This window comes from Salvelinus alpinus, chromosome 6 (assembly GCF_045679555.1).
Source record: "Salvelinus alpinus chromosome 6, SLU_Salpinus.1, whole genome shotgun sequence".
NCBI lineage: Eukaryota > Metazoa > Chordata > Actinopteri > Salmoniformes > Salmonidae > Salvelinus > Salvelinus alpinus.
Genome location: NC_092091.1, coordinates 79,961,177 through 79,980,100, shown reverse-complemented (window position 1 = coordinate 79,980,100; position 18,924 = coordinate 79,961,177). Strand labels below are relative to the sequence as shown.

Sequence of the window (18,924 nt, the reverse complement as noted above, 5' to 3'; positions counted from 1 at the left end):
ATACCCATAACTCCCCAGTCCCTGATGACAAGCATACCCATAACTCCCCAGTCCCTGATGACAAGCATACCCATAACTCCCCTGATGACAAGCATACCCATAACTCCCCAGTCCCTGATGACAAGCATACCCACAACTCCCCAGTCCCTGATGACAAGCATACCCATAACTCCCCAGTCCCTGATGACAAGCATACCCATAACTCCCCAGTCCCTGATGACAAGCATACCCATAACTCCCCAGTCCCTGATGACAAGCATACCCATAACTCCCCAGTCCCTGATGACAAGCATACCCATAACTCCCCAGTCCCTGATGACAAGCATACCCATAACTCCCCAGTCCCTGATGACAAGCATACCCATAACTCCCCAGTCCCTGATGACAAGCATACCCACAACTCCCCAGTCCCTGATGACAAGCATACCCATAACTCCCCAGTCCCTGATGACAAGCATACCCATAACTCCCCAGTCCCTGATGACAAGCATACCCATAACTCCCCTGATGACAAGCATACCCATAACTCCCCAGTCCCTGATGACAAGCATACCCACAACTCCCCAGTCCCTGATGACAAGCATACCCACAACTCCCCAGTCCCTGATGACAAGCATACCCACAACTCCCCAGTCCCTGATGACAAGCATACCCATAACTCCCCTGATGACAAGCATACCCATAACTCCCCAGTCCCTGATGACAAGCATACCCATAACTCCCCAGTCCCTGATGACAAGCATACCCATAACTCCCCAGTCCCTGATGACAAGCATACCCACAACTCCCCAGTCCCTGATGACAAGCATACCCATAACTCCCCAGTCCCTGATGACAAGCATACCCATAACTCCCCAGTCCCTGATGACAAGCATACCCATAACTCCCCTGATGACAAGCATACCCATAACTCCCCAGTCCCTGATGACAAGCATACCCACAACTCCCCAGTCCCTGATGACAAGCATACCCATAACTCCCCAGTCCCTGATGACAAGCATACCCACAACTCCCCAGTCCCTGATGACAAGCATACCCATACCTCCCCAGTCCCTGATGACAAGCATACCCATAACTCCCCAGTCCCTGATGACAAGCATACCCATAACTCCCCAGTCCCTGATGACAAGCATACCCATAACTCCCCTGATGACAAGCATACCCATAACTCCCCAGTCCCTGATGACAAGCATACCCACAACTCCCCAGTCCCTGATGACAAGCATACCCACAACTCCCCAGTCCCTGATGACAAGCATACCCACAACTCCCCAGTCCCTGATGACAAGCATACCCATAACTCCCCAGTCCCTGATGACAAGCATACCCATAACTCCCCAGTCCCTGATGACAAGCATACCCATAACTCCCCAGTCCCTGATGACAAGCATACCCATAACTCCCCTGATGACAAGCATACCCATAACTCCCCAGTCCCTGATGACAAGCATACCCACAACTCCCCAGTCCCTGATGACAAGCATACCCACAACTCCCCAGTCCCTGATGACAAGCATACCCACAACTCCCCAGTCCCTGATGACAAGCATACCCATAACTCCCCTGATGACAAGCATACCCATAACTCCCCAGTCCCTGATGACAAGCATACCCATAACTCCCCAGTCCCTGATGACAAGCATACCCATAACTCCCCAGTCCCTGATGACAAGCATACCCATAACTCCCCAGTCCCTGATGACAAGCATACCCATAACTCCCCAGTCCCTGATGACAAGCATACCCATAACTCCCCAGTCCCTGATGACAAGCATACCCATAACTCCCCAGTCCCTGATGACAAGCATACCCGTAACTCCCCAGTCCCTGATGACAAGCATACCCATAACTCCCCAGTCCCTGATGACAAGCATACCCATAACTCCCCTGATGACAAGCATACCCATAACTCACCAGTCCCTGATGACAAGCATACCCACAACTCCCCAGTCCCTGATGACAAGCATACCCATAACTCCCCAGTCCCTGATGACAAGCATACCCATAACTCCCCAGTCCCTGATGACAAGCATACCCATAACTCCCCAGTCCCTGATGACAAGCATAACCATAACTCCCCAGTCCCTGATGACAAGCATACCCATAACTCCCCAGTCCCTGATGACAAGCATACCCATAACTCCCCAGTCCCTGATGACAAGCATAGCCATAATATAATGCCACAATACTAATATACATCTTTATGCCAAAGACACACCAGAATGGCTTTCCAATAGGTGTTGAGTGTTCCTGGGTGGTCCAGTCTCAGTCCTGACTTAAATTTGCTTGAAAATCAGAGACAAGGTTTGAATAATGTATCCAATCCATGTCTCAAGGTTTATAAACCCTTCTTTAACCTGTCTCCTCTACTTCATCTACACTGATTGAAGTGGATTTAAGAGGTAACATCAATAATGGATCATAGCTTTCACCTGGATTCTTCTTGTCAGTCTATGTTGTTGAAAGAGCAGGTGTTCCTAATGTTTTGTACACTCAGTGTGTGTGTGTGTATCTACTGTACCGGTCAAAAGTTTGGACACGCCTACTCATTCCAGGGTTTTTCTTTATTTTTACTATTTTATACATTGTAGAATAATAGGGAAGACATCAACACTATGAAATAACACATATGGAATCATGTAGTAACCAAAACAATGCTAAACAAATCTAAATATATTTTATATTTGAGATTCTTCAAAGTAGCCACCCTTTGCCCTTTGCCAGGGGTGAACAGGCAGTGACTCGAGTGGTTGTTGTCCTTGATGATCTTTTTGACCTTCCTGTGACATTGGGTGCTGTAGGTGTCCTGGAGGGCAGGTAGTTTGACCTCGGTGATGCGTTGTGCAGACCGCACCACCCTCTGGAGAGTTCTGCTGTTGTGGGCGGTGCAGTTGCCGTACCAGGCAGTGATGCAGCCTGACAGGATGCTCTCGATTGTGCATCTGTAAAAATTTGAGGGTTTTAGGTGACAAGACACATTTCTTCAGCCTCCTGAGGTTGAAGAGGCACTGTTGCGCTTTCTTTGCCACACTGTCTGTGTGGGTGGACCATTTCAGATAGTCCATGATGTGTACGCCAAGGAACTTAAAACTTTGACATGCTGACTGCAGAAATGTCCACCAGAACAGTTGACAGGGTATCGAATGCTAATTTCTCTACCATAACCCGCTTACAATGTCGTTTTGGAGGAATTGGCAGTACACTATATATTCAAAAGTACACCCCTTCAAATTAGTGGATTAGTCTATTTCAGCCACACCCGTTGCTGACAGGTTTATAAAATCAAGCACACAGCCATGCAATCTCCATAGAAAAACATTGACAGTAAAATGGCCTTACTGAAGAGCTCAGTGACTTTCAACGTGGCACCGTCATAGGATGCCACCTTTCCAACAAGTCAGTTTTTTTATTTTTTATTTCACCTTTATTTAACCAGGTAGGCTAGTTGAGAACAAGTTCTCATTTGCAACTGCGACCTGGCCAAGATAAAGCATAGCAGTGTGAACAGACAACACAGAGTTACACATGGAGTAAACAATAAACAAGTCAATAACATGGTAGAAAAAAAGAGAATCTATATACAATGTGTGCAAAAGGCATGAGGTAGGCAATAAATCGAATAATTACAATTTAGCAGATTAACACTGGAGTGATAAATCATCAGATGATCATGTGCAAGAAGAGATATTGGTACTGGTGTGCAAAAGAGCAGAAAAGTAAATAAATAAAAGCAGTATGGGGGGTGAGGTAGGTAAATTGGGTGGGTAGTTTACAGATGGACTATGTACAGCTGCAGCGATCGGTTAGCTGCTCGGATAGCAGATTTTTAAAGTTGTTGAGGGAGATAAAAGTCTCCAACTTCAGAGATTTTTGCAATTCGTTCCAGTCGCAGGCAGCAGAGAACTGGAAGGAAAGGCGTCCAAATGAGGTTTTAGCTTTAGGGATGATCAGTGAGATACACCTGCTGGAGCGCGTGCTGCGGGTGGGTGTAGCCATCGTGACCAGTGAACTGAGATAAGGCGGCACTTTACCTAGCATAGCCTTGTAGATGACCTGGAGCCAGTGGGTCTGACGACGAACATGTAGCGAGGGCCAGCCGACTAGGGCATACAGGTCGCAGTGGTGGGTCGTATAAGGTGCTTTAGTAACAAAACGAATGGCACTGTGATAAACTGCATCCAGTTTGCTGAGTAGAGTGTTGGAAGCTATTTTGTAGATGACATCGCCGAAGTCGAGGATCGGCAGGATAGTCAGTTTTACTAGGGTAAGTTTGGCGGCGTGAGTGAAGGAGGCTTTGTTGCGGAATAGAAAGCCGATTCTTGATTTGATTTTGGATTGGAGATGTTTGATATGAGTCTGGAAGGAGAGTTTGCAGTCTAGCCAGACACCTAGGTACTTATAGATGTCCACATATTCTAGGTCGGAACCGTCCAGGGTGGTGATGCTAGTCGGGCGGGCAGCGAACAGTTGAAAAGCATGCATTAGGTTTTACTAGCCACAGAAGGAGTGTTGTATGGCATTGAATCTCGTTTGGAGGTTAGTTAACCTCTCTGGGATATGTGGAACGCCCAAGGGGGCGCAAGACCGGACAGAAAGATCACATCAGTGACTCAACCCACTCAAATCGAGCACATCAAAGCCTGACACAATGTGACGCACCCCTCCTAGGGACGGCATGGAAGAGCACTAGTAAGCCAGTGACTCAGCCCCTGTAATAGGGTTAGAGGCAGAGAATCCCAGTGGAGAGAGGGGAGCCGACCAGGCAGAGACAGCAAGGGCGGTTCGTCCTTCCAGTGCATTGCTGTTCACCTTCGCACCCCTGGCCCAGACTGCACTCATAGGACCTACTGAAGAGATGATTGTTCAGTAAAGACTTTAAGGTCAAGACCAAGTCTGCGTCTCTCACATGGATAGGCAGACCATTCCATAAAAATGTAGCTCTATAGTAGAAAGCCCTGCCTCCAGCTGTTTGCTTAGAAATTCTAGGGACAATAAGGAGTCCTGCATCTTGTGACCGTAGCATACGTGTAGGTATGTACAGCAGGACCAAATCGGAGAGATAGGTAGGAACAAGTCCATGTAATGCTTTGTAGGTTAGAAGTAAAACCTTGAAATCAGCCCTATCCTTAACAGGAAATCAGTGTAGAGGCTAGCACTGGAGTAATATGATCTAGTCAAGATTCAAGCAGCCGTATTTAGCACTAACTGAAGTTTATTTAGTGCTTTATCTGGGTAGCCAGAGAGTAGAGCATGGCAGTAGTCTAATCTAGAAGTGACAAAAGCATGGATTAGCTTTTCTGCATCATTATTGGACAAAAAGTCTCAGACTTTTGCAATGTTACGAAGATGGAAAAACTGCCCTTGAAACAGTCTTGATATGTTCGTCAAAGGAGATATCAGGGTCCAGAGTAACACCGCGGTCCTTCAGTTTTATTTGAGATGACTGTACCACCATCAAGATTAATTGTCAGATCCAACAGCAGATCTCTTTGTTTCTTGGGACCTAGAACTAGCATCTCTGGTTTGTCTGATTTCAAAAGTAGAACATTTGTTGCAATCCACTTCCTTATGTCTGAAACACTTCCAGGGACGGCAATTTTGGCGCTTCACCATGTTCATTGAAATGTACAGCTGTGTGTCGTCCACATAGCAGTAAAAGTTAACATTGTGTTTCTAAAATGACATCACCAAGAGGCAGAATATATATAGTGAAAACAGTAGTAGTCCTAAAACAGAACCTTGAGGAACACCGAACCGTACAGTTGATTTGTCAGATGACTGTAATCTTTCCAACGGATACAATCTAAACCAGAACTTGTTTGTTTACCAATTAGGATTTGTTGATCAATGGTGTCAAAAGCAGCACTAAGGTCAGATGCAAAGCCTTGGTCTGACGCAATTAAAAGGTAATTTACCACCTTCACGAGTGCAGTCTAGACTGAAACATTTCGTTATTATTTGTCTTCAGGAAGGCAGTAAGTTGCTGCACAATAGCTTTTTCAAAAAAATATTGAGAGGAATGGAAGAATCGATATAGGCCGATAATTTTTAACATTTTTCAGGTCAAGGTTTGGCTTTTTCGAGAGAAGCTTTATTACTGCCACTTTTAGTGAGTTTGGTCCGGAGGATAGGGAGCCGTTTATTATGTTCAACATAGGAGGGCCAAGCACAGGAAGCAGCTCTTTCAGTAGTTTAGTTGGAATCGGGTCCAGTATGCAGCTGGAAGGTTTAAAGACCATTACTATTTTTGTAAATATGTGAAGAGATGCAGGATTTAAAAACTTGAGTGTCTCCATTGATCCTAGGTCCTGGCAGTTCTGTGCAGACTCAGGACAGCTGAGATTTGGAGAAATAAGCAGATTGAAAGAGGAGTCCGTAATTTTCTTTCTAAGGATAGTCTTTTTTTTATTTTTGTCGAAGAAGTTCATGAATTTATCACAACTGAAGTGAAATTATTTGATTTTTTTGTTGATACTTTTCAGTATCCAAAATAAATGTTGGATTGTTATGATTCTCCTAAATTATGTTGGAAAAATAGGCTGATCGAGCCACAATGAGGGCTCTTTGATACTGCACGGTACTGTCTTCCCAAGCTAGTCGGACGACTTCCAGTTTGGTGGAGTGCTATTTCCTTTCCGATTTCCTGGAAGCTTCAGGGCTCGGGTATTTTCTGTATAGCAGGAAGCTCATTTCTGGTGACAAATGTTTTACATTTTTATGGGTGTGACTGCATCTAGGGTATTATGCAAGGTTACATTTAGATACTCAGGTGGTTAACAGATTTTTGTACTCCGACATCCTTGGGTAGGTGGAGGGAGTCTGGAAGGACATCTAGGAATCTGTGAGTTGTCTGATAATTTATAGCACGGCTTTTGATAATCCTTGGTTGGGGTCTGAGTAGATTATTTGTTGCGATTGCAAAAGTAATAAAATGGTGGTCCGATAGTCCAGGATTATGAGGAAAAACATTTACTCTAGATCCACAATATTTATTCCACTGGACAAAACTAGATCAAGGGGATGACTGTGGCAATGCATAGGTCCGGAGACATGTTGGACAAAACCCACTGAATCGATGATGGCTCCGAAAAGCCTTGTGGACATTTCAATGTTAATATTGAAGTCACCAAAAATGTGAATATTATCTGCCATGACTACAAATTCCAATAGGAATTCAGGGAACTCAGAGGCCTGTTGTAACGAAGACGCAGGGTGTCAGGAAGCAGGTGCAGTTGGTGAGTTTAATATGAACATGTAGAGAATACAAAATAAGAGACGCGTCTGGACATGATAACAAAGCCAATACTGCCTGATGAGTAATGCTGAAGAGTGCTAGATAAATCAAATCAAATGTATTTATATAGCCCTTCTTACATCAGCTGATGTCACAAAGTGCTGTACAGAAACCCAGCCTAAAACCCCAAACAGCAAGCAATGCAGGTGTAGAAGCAAACGGGAAGTAATCAGGGTAGTGATGAAGTCCAGGTGAAATGATGGGGCGCAGCTGTGTGTAATGAGGGTTGCCAGGTGTGTGTAATGAGGGTTGCCAGGTGTGCGTAATGATGGGTTGCCAGGACTGGTGGTTAATAAGCCAGCAATATTGAGCGACAGAGTGGGAGTAGACGTGACACCTGTAAACAATAGCTTTAAAAAGTGATTTAGATTTCATGAATAGAACCTAAAAAGATGAAAACTCAAGTCTTTTTTTATTGTAAATTGACATTTGTTGTCGTAAATGTTAGCAACACCTCCACCTTTGCATGATGCACAACGGATATGGTCGCTAGTGTAACCAGGAAATTAATCAGGCTGGAGTCATGTTTCAGTCAGGCCAATCACATCAAGGTTATGATCAGTTATTCAAATCAAATCGAATGTTATTTGTCACGTGCGCCGAATACAACAGGTGTAGTAGACCTCACAGTGAAATGCTGAATACAACAGGTGTAGTAGACCTTACAGTGAAATGCTAAATACAACAGGTGTAGTAGACCTCACAGTGAAATGCTGAATACAACAGGTGTAGTAGACCTTACAGTGAAATGCTGAATACAACAGGTGTAGTAGACCTCACAGTGAAATGCTGAATACAACAGGTGTAGTAGACCTCACAGTGAAATGCTGAATACAACAGGTGTAGTAGACCTTACAGTGAAATGCTGAATACAACAGGTGTAGTAGACCTCACAGTGAAATGCTGAATACAACAGGTGTAGTAGACCTCACAGTGAAATGCTGAATACAACAGGTGTAGTAGACCTCACAGTGAAATGCTGAATACAACAGGTGTAGGAGACCTTACAGTGAAATGCTGAATACAACAGGTGTAGTAGACCTCACAGTGAAATGCTGAATACAACAGGTGTAGGAGACCTCACAGTGAAATGCTGAATACAACAGGTGTAGTAGACCTCACAGTGAAATGCTGAATACAACAGGTGTAGGAGACCTCACAGTGAAATGCTGAATACAACAGGTGTAGTAGACCTTACAGTGAAATGCTGAATACAACAGGTGTAGTAGACCTAACAGTGAAATGCTGAATACAACAGGTGTAGTAGACCTTACAGTGAAATGCTGAATACAACAGGTGTAGTAGACCTAACAGTGAAATGCTGAATACAACAGGTGTAGGAGACCTCACAGTGAAATGCTGAATACAACAGGTGTAGATAGACCTTACAGTGAAATGCTGAATACATTGTATGGTGTTATTGTGTATATATATATATATATTATTGTATGGTGTTATAGTGTATATATATATATTATTGTATGTTATTGTGTATATATATTATTGTATAGTGTTATTGTGTGTATATATATATATTATTATTGTATGTTATAGTTGGCTACACCACCAGTGATCTGGTCTTCATGTGGATGACAGACCCAGTTCAGATGGATGAAATCGCTCTGCCTCAGTTTGACATTAAACAGCAGGAGATACAGTACGGAAACTGCACCAAATTCTACCAAGGAACAGGTACCACACACACACACACACACACACACACACACACACACACACACACACACACACACACACACACACACACACACACACACACACACACACACACACACACACACACACACACACACACTACTGCAAATACTGAAATACTTGAATAGGGCACTGAACATTGCTATCTTCTTTTAAAACTGTAGACTTCTTATGAAGAACCCTAACCGTGTGTGTGTGTGTGTGTGTGTGTGTGTGTGTGTGTGTGTGTGTGTGTGTGTGTGTGTGTGTGTGTGTGTGTGTGTGTGTGTGTGTGTGTGTGTGTGTGTGTGTGTGTGTGTGTGTGTAGGTTACTACACCTGTGTGGAGGTGATCTTCACATTAAGGAGACAGGTGGGCTTCTATATGATGGGAGTCTACGCCCCCACCCTTCTCATCGTGGTTCTCTCCTGGCTGTCCTTCTGGATAAACCCTGATGCCAGCGCTGCCAGGGTTCCTCTGGGTACGACCTGTAACCTTTAACCTTTAACCCTTCTGGATCAACCCTGATGCCAGGGTTCGTCTGGGTACGATCTGTAACCTTTAACCTTTAACCCTTCTGGATCAACCCTGATGCCAGGGTTCCTCTGGGTACGATCTGTAACCTTTAACCTTTAACCCTTCTGGATCAACCCTGATGCCAGGGTTCCTCTGGGTACGATCTGTAACCTTTAACCTTTAACCCTTCTGGATCAACCCTGATGCCAGGGTTCGTCTGGGTACGATCTGTAACCTTTAACCTTTAACCCTTCTGGATCAACCCTGATGCCAGGGTTCCTCTGGGTACGATCTGTAACCTTTAACCTTTAACCCTTCTGGATCAACCCTGATGCCAGGGTTCCTCTGGGTACGATCTGTAACCTTTAACCTTTAACCCTTCTGGATCAACCCTGATGCCAGGGTTCGTCTGGGTACGATCTGTAACCTTTAACCTTTAACCCTTCTGGATCAACCCTGATGCCAGGGTTCCTCTGGGTACGATCTGTAACCTTTAACCTTTAACCCTTCTGGATCAACCCTGATGCCAGGGTTCCTCTGGGTACGATCTGTAACCTTTAACCTTTAACCCTTCTGGATCAACCCTGATGCCAGGGTTCCTCTGGGTACGATCTGTAACCTTTAACCTTTAACCCTTCTGGATCAACCCTGATGCCAGGGTTCCTCTGGGTACGATCTGTAACCTTTAACCTTTAACCCTTCTGGATCAACCCTGATGCCAGGGTTCGTCTGGGTACGATCTGTAACCTTTAACCTTTAACCCTTCTGGATCAACCCTGATGCCAGGGTTCCTCTGGGTACGATCTGTAACCTTTAACCTTTAACCCTTCTGGATCAACCCTGATGCCAGGGTTCCTCTGGGTACGATCTGTAACCTTTAACCTTTAACCCTTCTGGATCAACCCTGATGCCAGGGTTCGTCTGGGTACGATCTGTAACCTTTAACCTTTAACCCTTCTGGATCAACCCTGATGCCAGGGTTCCTCTGGGTACGATCTGTAACCTTTAACCTTTAACCCTTCTGGATCAACCCTGATGCCAGGGTTCCTCTGGGTACGATCTGTAACCTTTAACCTTTAACCCTTCTGGATCAACCCTGATGCCAGGGTTCGTCTGGGTACGATCTGTAACCTTTAACCTTTAACCCTTCTGGATCAACCCTGATGCCAGGGTTCCTCTGGGTACGATCTGTAACCTTTAACCTTTAACCCTTCTGGATCAACCCTGATGCCAGCGCTGCCAGGGTTCCTCTGGGTACGACCTGTAACCTTTAACCTTTAACCCTTCTGGATCAACCCTGATGCCAGGGTTCCTCTGGGTACGATCTGTAACCTTTAACCTTTAACCCTTCTGGATCAACCCTGATGCCAGCGCTGCCAGGGTTCGTCTGGGTATGATCTGTAACCTTTAACCCTACCGTGGAAGAGGTTTTTTCTGGACCAGGTAATCATCTCATCTGGTTGTCCCTCCCCCTGTTTGTAGGCCTAGTCTATCCATCCGTCCCTGTTCATCCGTCCATCAGTCCATCCGTCCATCTGTCCATTCATCCAGAGGGCTGTCAGCAGGTCAGTCTGGAGACACCAGGAGACGATCATGACATCATCACAATATGATGTCATGATATCATCATACCATGACATCAATAGATCTGTCTGTCTGTCTCTGTCTCTAATGTCGCTGTCTGTATGTCTTTCTGTCTCTAATGTCTTTGTCTGTCCGTCTTTAATGTCTCTGTCTGTCTGTCTCTAATGTGTCTGTCTAATGTCTCTGTCTGTAATATGTCTGTCTCTCTAGGTATCCTGTCTGTCCTGTCCCTGTCCAGTGAGTCCATGTCTCTGTCTGTCTGTCTCTAATGTCTCTGTCTGTAATATGTCTGTCTCTCTAGGTATCCTGTCTGTCCTGTCCCTGTCCAGTGAGTCCATGTCTCTGGCGTCAGCGCTTCCTAAAGTCTCCTATGTGAAGGCGATAGACATCTGGCTCATCGCATGTCTGCTGTTCGGCTTCGCTTCACTGGTCGAGTATGCAGTGGTACAGGTCAGAGACACAGACACCTGTGTGTTTACATGTTGTGTGGAAGTCTCTTTTTGGAAACACAATTCAATTCAATGAAATAACAAAAACTCCCTATTTCTCTCCGTCTGTCTGTCTGTCTGTCTGTCTGTCTGTCTGTCTGTCTGTCTGTCTGTCTGTCTGTCTGTCTGTCTGTCTGTCTGTCTGTCTGTCTGTCTGTCTGTCTGTCTGTCTGTCTGTCTGTCTGTCTGTCTGTCTGTCTGTCTGTCTGTCTGTCTGTCTGTGTCTGTCCGTCTCTCTCTCTCGGTCACTCGGTTGCTCTTGACCCCCTCCCTCCCTCTCCCCCCTTCCCCTACCCCTCCCCCATATCCCCCCCCTCCCCCATCTCCTCCCTCCCCCAGGTCATGTTAAACAGTCCTAGGCGTATAGAGGAGGAGAAGTCTAAGATGGCGTCTAAAGAGAAGGCTCTGAGAGAGAAAGAGGGGAAGAAGACTCCTTCTAAAACTAACACTGTCAACGGGACCGGAGGAACGCCCATTCATCACGTTAGCACTCTGCAGGCAAGACTACTCTACCGTGTGTGTGTGGATCTAGAGATGAGATGGGTATACTGTAATTGCAGTAGAGTATCGTTAGGCAGCTCAGAGCCCTGACTTCATAACACTACCGTGTGTGTGTTGACAAAGCAACTGAAATGGATAAACAAACATGAAATAAACAATAAAAAGTGAACAGTAAATATTACACTCAAAAGTTCCAAAATAATAGAGAGATTTCAAATGTTATATTATGTCTATATACAGTGTTGTAACGATGTACACAAAGTTAAAATACAAAACGGAAAATAAATAAACATTTATTTAACTAGGCAAGTAAGTCAGTTAAGATCAAATCCGTATTTACATCGACAGCCTACCCCAGCCAACTGTTCACCACCCTATAGTACCACCCTATAGGACTACCAATCATGGTCAGATGTGATGCAGCCTGGATTCGAACCAGGTATTGCAGTGACCACTGCGCCACTCGGGTAATATTTACACATTTTTGTTCTTCACTGGTTGCCCTTTTCTTTTGGCAACAGGTCACAACGCTTGCTGCTGGGATGGCACACTGTGGTATTTCATCCAATAGATATTGTGGTTTAATAAATTACATTTGTTTTCTAATTCTTTGTGGATCTGTGTATTCTAAGGGAAATACAGTGCCTTCGGAAATTATTCAGACCTCGACTTTTTCCACATTTTGTTATTCTAAAATGGATTAAATAACAAAAAATACACTTGAGAGACCACCTGTGGTCAATTCAATTGATTGGCCATGTCGTGTCTTTGGCATCATTAAACTGAAGACTTATTTAGTTTATTAAGTCAATTCTCTGTAATTATTATTACGTGATTAAAACTTCTTCTGGCTGCAAGCCCGACGTCGGTACACTTATGACAACAGCCAGCTCAAGTGCAGGGCGCGAAATTCAAAATATATTTTTTAGAAATATTTAACTTTCACACATTAACAAGTCCAATACAGCATTTGAAAGATAAACATCTTGTGAATCCAGCCAACATGTCCGATTTTTAAAATGTTTTACAGCGAAAACACCACGTATATTTATGTTAGCTCACCACCAAATACAAAAAAGGACAGATATTTTTCACAGCACAGGTAGCATGCACAAAACCAACCTAACTAACCAAGAACCAACCAAACTAACCAAGAAACAACTTCATCAGATGACAGTCTTATAACAAGTTATTCAATAAATCTATGTTTTGTTCGAAAATGTTATGTTTTGTTCAGAAATAGCACCGAAGCAGCCAGAGTAATTACAGACACCAACGTCAAATACCTAAATACTCATCATAAAACATTTCTGAAAAATACATGGTGTACAGCAAATGAAAGACAGGCATCTTGTGATTCCAGACAATATTTCCGATTTCTTAAGTGTTTTACAGCGAAAACACAATATAGCATTATATTAGCTTCCCACAATAGCCAGAAACACAAGCCATTTCCCAGCAGCAAAAGTTAGCGATCGTAACAAACCAGCAAAAGATATATAATTTTTGACTAACCTTGATAAGCTTCATCAGATGACAGTCCTATAACATCAGGTTATACATACACTTATGTTTTGTTCGAAAATGTGCATATTTAGAGCTGAAATCAGTGGTTATACATTGTGCTAACGTAGCATCTTTTTCCCACAACGTCCGGATATTTTTCTGACACTCACATATTCTGACCAAATAACTATTCATAAACATTACTAAAAAATACATGTTGTATAGGAAATGATAGATACACTAGTTCTTAACTAATCAGGTAGATGTAATTAACTAGGAAGTCGGGGCACCAAGGAAAATATTCAGATTACAAAGTTATAATTTTCCTAATATAACTTTGAGATATTTTAATATCTGATCAATTAGTCTTCTAATTAATGAATTATTATTTACCTCACATTAGTCTCATTCCAATCGTCGTAAATTGTTGGTTATCTGCACGAACCCAGTCTTCACTATGAGTCATCCTGTCACGACTTCCGCCGAAGTCGGTCCTTCTCCTTGTTCGGGTGGTGTTCGGCGGTCGACGTCACCGGCTTTCTAGTCACCATCGATCCATTTTTCAGTTTCGTTTTGTTTTGTCTGTATTAATCGCACCTGGTTCCAATTCCCCTATCATGTTCCCTATTTAATCCTCTGGCTTTCATTTCTGTTTTGTCCGTGATTGTTTGTGCGTTAGTGGTTGTGGTTTATACATTGTGTTTGTGATTATTTCCATTTGTGGAATTTTTGCCATTAATTAAAACACTGTGGTTTCGCTCAACACCTGTGTCCTGCGCTTGACTCCGATAATTCTCCGCACACAACCCTGACACATCCATACATCAATTGTCTTAAATCATTTATTTACTAACTAAATAATCACAGAAATGCATAAACAGACAGTAGATAGTTACAAAGAAATGATAGCGGAGTTTCCCTAGTGGGATAAACCGGTATCGCGGCTAGGTGGACAAAAGGGAAGTGGGGGTCGACTGAGATAAAAGACACTACAAAGTTGATAATTATAACAATTGAAATGCTAATCCTTTGCACATGAACGCTCACTCATTCGGGAATAATTGCAATCAATATATATATTTACGCTCAGTGTGTCGTCGGGATCTCTGATGGAAAGTTTGTCTCTGTTGGAGAGTTTGTCTGCCCTCTCTCTGTCGTGGTTAGAATGGATAGTTCAGAGTAACATTCAGCAATGTTGTTATAGAATAGATGTTTTGGCGGTTGTCGGTCTTCGCGTTCAATGGTACCGAACTCCTAGCTGTAGACTAGTAATTAGTATCAAAGATTTGTTCTTATTCTGTCGGTTCGATAGTATCAGAGTTTAACCACATGGTATGGTTAGGAATTCAGCAATCATCTGAAACCTTAGCCCTCTCGTGGTTATCGAGGTAAGCTGGTCGCTACTCAAACCGTAGCCCTCTGTGATGAGAGAAGCATGGTCTGAAGATAAATTCTCAAGGTAGGTGTTATATTCGGAAGAGCAGAAAGGGGCTGTCTCACGACGCCAGATCAATGTCTGTGCTCATGGGGCGGGCCTATGATTTAGTTAAACTCCAAAGGGAATTGGAGTTTCCTTCATTAAACAGTTTAAAATCACATTACATGATTTCACAAATAGTTTCATCTTTACTCATTCATTTTAGACAACAATTAGATGCAAGCCTCACAACGGAGACTCTTGTATAAACAAGGTTATGGTAATGTGGCTGTATTGTCTCTCATGAGTTTCACAAAATTGTACCAAACGGACCAGTTCGTAGCTGGCTACTTCACCGACCGTTTATACATTCTCCAGAACATGAATATTGTTCAGTTCTCCAGTTCTGTGAGGTGGAAGAAATGTGTTTGTTCTCTCTATGAAAACTCACTCTCTCTCTATACTGTATACTGGGATCTTGTTTTTGTGTAGCCTGCAGAACGTTACGTTCGTTTATCTTTTGTTGTTTTTTGGTGTTCATCTAAATAAAGAAAGATGCTTACCACGCTGCGCCTTGGTCTCATTCTGACGACGGACGTAACACCTGGGTTGGGAACAGAAGCACCAGATCATCGACAGTAGACATTTGACTTCAGATACTGGTAGGGTGAGGCCGGGTGCTGCAGACTGTTCTAGTGCCCTCGCCAAATCGTTGATATATATGTTGAAGAGGGTGGGGCTTAAGCTGCATCCCTGTCTCACCCCACGGCCCTGTGGAAAGAAATGTGTGTTTCTTGCCAATTTTAACCGCACACTTGTTTATGTACATGGATTTTATAATATCGTATGTTTTTCCCCCCATCACCACTTTCCATCAATTTGTATAGCAGACCTTCATGACAAATTGAGTCAAAAGCTTTTTTTAAATCAACAAAGCATGAAAAGACTTTGCCTTTGTTTTGGTTTGTTTGTTTGTCATTTAGGGTGTGCAGGGTGAATACGTGGTCTGTCGTTTACAGTAATTTGGTGAAAAGCCAATTTGATATTTGCTCAGAACATTGTTTTCACTGAGGAAATGTACAATACAATTTAAAGAATGTTCCGAACATTGCTCTCTCTGTAACTCTCTCTCTCTCCTGATTATTTTCTTCCTACACATCTCTACTTTACTGCTGTCCTAACATTACTAACTGGTGTCTGTCTGTGTCTGTAGGTGGTGGAGACCCGTTGTAAGAAGGTGTGTACATCTAAGTCAGACCTCCGCTCTAATGACTTCAGCATCGTGGGATCTCTCCCCAGAGACTTTGAGCTTTCTAACTTTGACTGCTATGGCAAGCCCATTGAGGTTAGCGGGGCAACCGGCAAATCACAGGCCAAGAACAACAAGAAGGCCCCGCCCCCTAAACCTGTCATCCCCGCTGCAGCCAAACGCATCGATCTGTACGCACGTGCTCTGTTCCCCTTCAGTTTCCTCTTCTTCAACGTCATATACTGGTCTGTCTACTTGTAGGAAGGTGTGTGTGTTAATATCTGAGAATGTCAGTGGGTATTCTCATCTTTTATAGTAACATAATTTACTACTTTATCTTGACCTGTAATCCCTGACCTCTAAACAGTGACCCCTGACCCCTTGCCCATGAACCCCAATCCTACATTTAAGAGGCTGGTTTCCCAGACTCAGATAAGACCCAGTCCTGGACTACTCTCCCTCAATAGATAAAGTCAAACTACTTTTGGACTTAATCCAAGAAAAGGCTTCATCTGTGTCCAGGGAACTACCCCAACATGTAGAAGTGATCTTAGATTAGGACTCATCCTCTATGGCTTGGCTTTCTCAATGTAGTAACGGGCCAGAGACAGGCAGACAGGCAGACAGGCAGAGACAGGCAGACAGGCAGAGACAGGCAGAGACAGGCAGACAGGCAGAGACAGGCAGACAGGCAGAGGCAGGCAGGCAGACAGGCATACAGGCGGACACGCAGACAGACAGATAGAAAGACAGACAGACAGACAGATAGAAAGGCAGACTGACAGACAGAGACACACAAACAGGCCTCTAGAGTGGCGCAGTGGTCTAAGGCCCTGCAGTGCTAGCCGTGCCACTAGAGATTCTGGGTTCAAGTCCAGGCTCTGTTGCAGCTGGCTGCGATCAGGTGACCCATGGGGGCGGAGCACAATTGGCCCAGCGTCGTCCGGGTTGGGGGAGGGTTTGGGCTACAGGGATGTCCTTGTTCCATAGCGCACTAGCGACTCCTGGGCGCACCAGGTGTACAGTGTTTCCTCCGACACATTGGTGCGGCTGGCTTCCGGGTTAAGTGGGCATTGTGTCAAGAAGCATTGCGGCTTGGTTGGGTTGTGTTTCGGAGGACGCACGGCTCTCAAACTTTGTCTCTCCCGAGTCCGTAGGTGAGTTGCAGCGATGAGACAAGACTGTAACTACCAATTGGATACCACGAAAAAGGGGTATAAAATATATATATTTTAAAAGAGAGGCAGGCGGGCAGGCAGGCAGGCGGGGGGGCAGGCAGGTAGATAGACATTCATCATATATGGCTTGGCTTCCTCTATGTATTAACCGCATGTTTCTATAGCAGACCACAGACAGACGGACGGACAGGCAGATGGATATACAGATAGACGGACAGGCAAGCAGACAGACGGACGGACGGGCAGGCAGATAGACGGACGGGCAGGCAGAAAGACGGACAGGCAGGCAGATATGCAGACAGACAGACATGTAGAAATGTAGGCAGACAGACAGATTCTCCTTGGACCTCTCTCATCAACGAGCTGTTTTCTGAGATACTGAATTTTGCGTGCTTGGCACATAGTTTTGCCCATTCTATCATTCAGTTGAACAGTAACTGAATGCCTCGATGCCTGCTTTATTTAGCAAGACACAGCCACACAACTCACTGTCTGTAATCCCTTTTTGTGAAATGGGGGGTGGACCTAATAAACTGGCCGGAGAGGGTATATCATCGATACATGAATATAGCAGTATATATAGCATGTTAACATGGGGATATATACAGTATCATCTATACATGAATATAGCAGTATATATGGGTCGACTGTTGGTTTCTTGAGGAGGGGAGCGACTTGAAGAAATCTTGAAGTCAGTGGTCAGGGATGAGTTGATGAGGGAAGAGAGGAATGGGAGAAGATCTCCAGAGGGTGTGGAAGGGTTGAGTGGGCAGGTTGTCGGGCGGACGGACATCACTAGTCGCAGGATTTTATCTGGAGAGAGAGGGGAGAAAGAGGTCAAGGTGTTTGGTAGTTCTGTGTGAGTGGGACCAGTGGACTCAATAGGCTGAGTGAATGAGTGGGACCAGTGGACTCAATAGGCTGAGTGAATGAGGAGCAGATGTCGTCAACCTATCCCCTCTAGTGACCACTATTCCAACACTATAGTCAATTACATTGGGCCAAAGTAATTGGGAACAGGGCTCTGGTCTAAAGTAGTGCACTATGAAGGGAACAGGGCTCTGGTCTAAAGTAGTGCACTATGAAGGGAACAGTGCCCTGTAGAGGAATTTGGTGTCATTTTAGATTGGCCCTGTGTGTATGCAACATGATATATCTAATGATGTTAGATTATATATATATTAGTGTAAATTATGTTATTTGATCTATATTAATGTAAATGATACTGTATGATGTAAATGTCTCAGAAAATAAACTGCCTGATCCTGAAAGAACCAATAAAAACCCAGATGACAAAGCTCTCTTTCTCTCTAAAGCTCTCTGCCGAGTACCAGACCCAACCATAACCCTCTAGACTAGGAGGACACAACCCTGTAGAGTACCAGACCCAACCATAACCCTCTAGACCAGGAGACAACCCTGTAGAGTACCAGACCTAACCATAACCCTCTAGACCAGGAGGAGACAACCCTGTAGAGTACCAGACCCAACCATAACCC

At 44.2% G+C, this 18,924-nt stretch overlaps 1 protein-coding gene across 5 annotated transcripts in view; it reads left to right on the top strand.

Annotated features, from left to right (window-relative positions):
• LOC139579482 (glycine receptor subunit beta-like) overlaps positions 1-18,722 on the top strand; it is a 53,373-nt gene extending 34,651 nt beyond the window's left edge. Inside the window, exons 7-13 of one of the 5 annotated variants that reach the window (XR_011675764.1) lie at positions 8,849-8,986; positions 9,315-9,467; positions 10,985-11,067; positions 11,297-11,536; positions 11,914-12,072; positions 16,212-16,866; positions 16,903-18,722. Coding sequence is in view for 3 of the 5 variants with exons in the window: in XM_071408176.1 (XP_071264277.1) it covers positions 8,849-8,986; positions 9,315-9,467; positions 10,985-11,067; positions 11,297-11,536; positions 11,914-12,072; positions 16,212-16,508 (1,070 nt within the window). In the remaining 2 variants the exon portion in view is untranslated. Of the gene's footprint in view, positions 1-8,848; positions 8,987-9,314; positions 9,468-10,984; positions 11,068-11,296; positions 11,537-11,913; positions 12,073-16,211 lie in introns of those variants that run through there. The other 4 variants (XM_071408176.1, XR_011675765.1, XM_071408177.1 and 1 more) reach the window with 4 other exon arrangements.
• Positions 18,723-18,924: the final 202 nt, after the last annotated feature.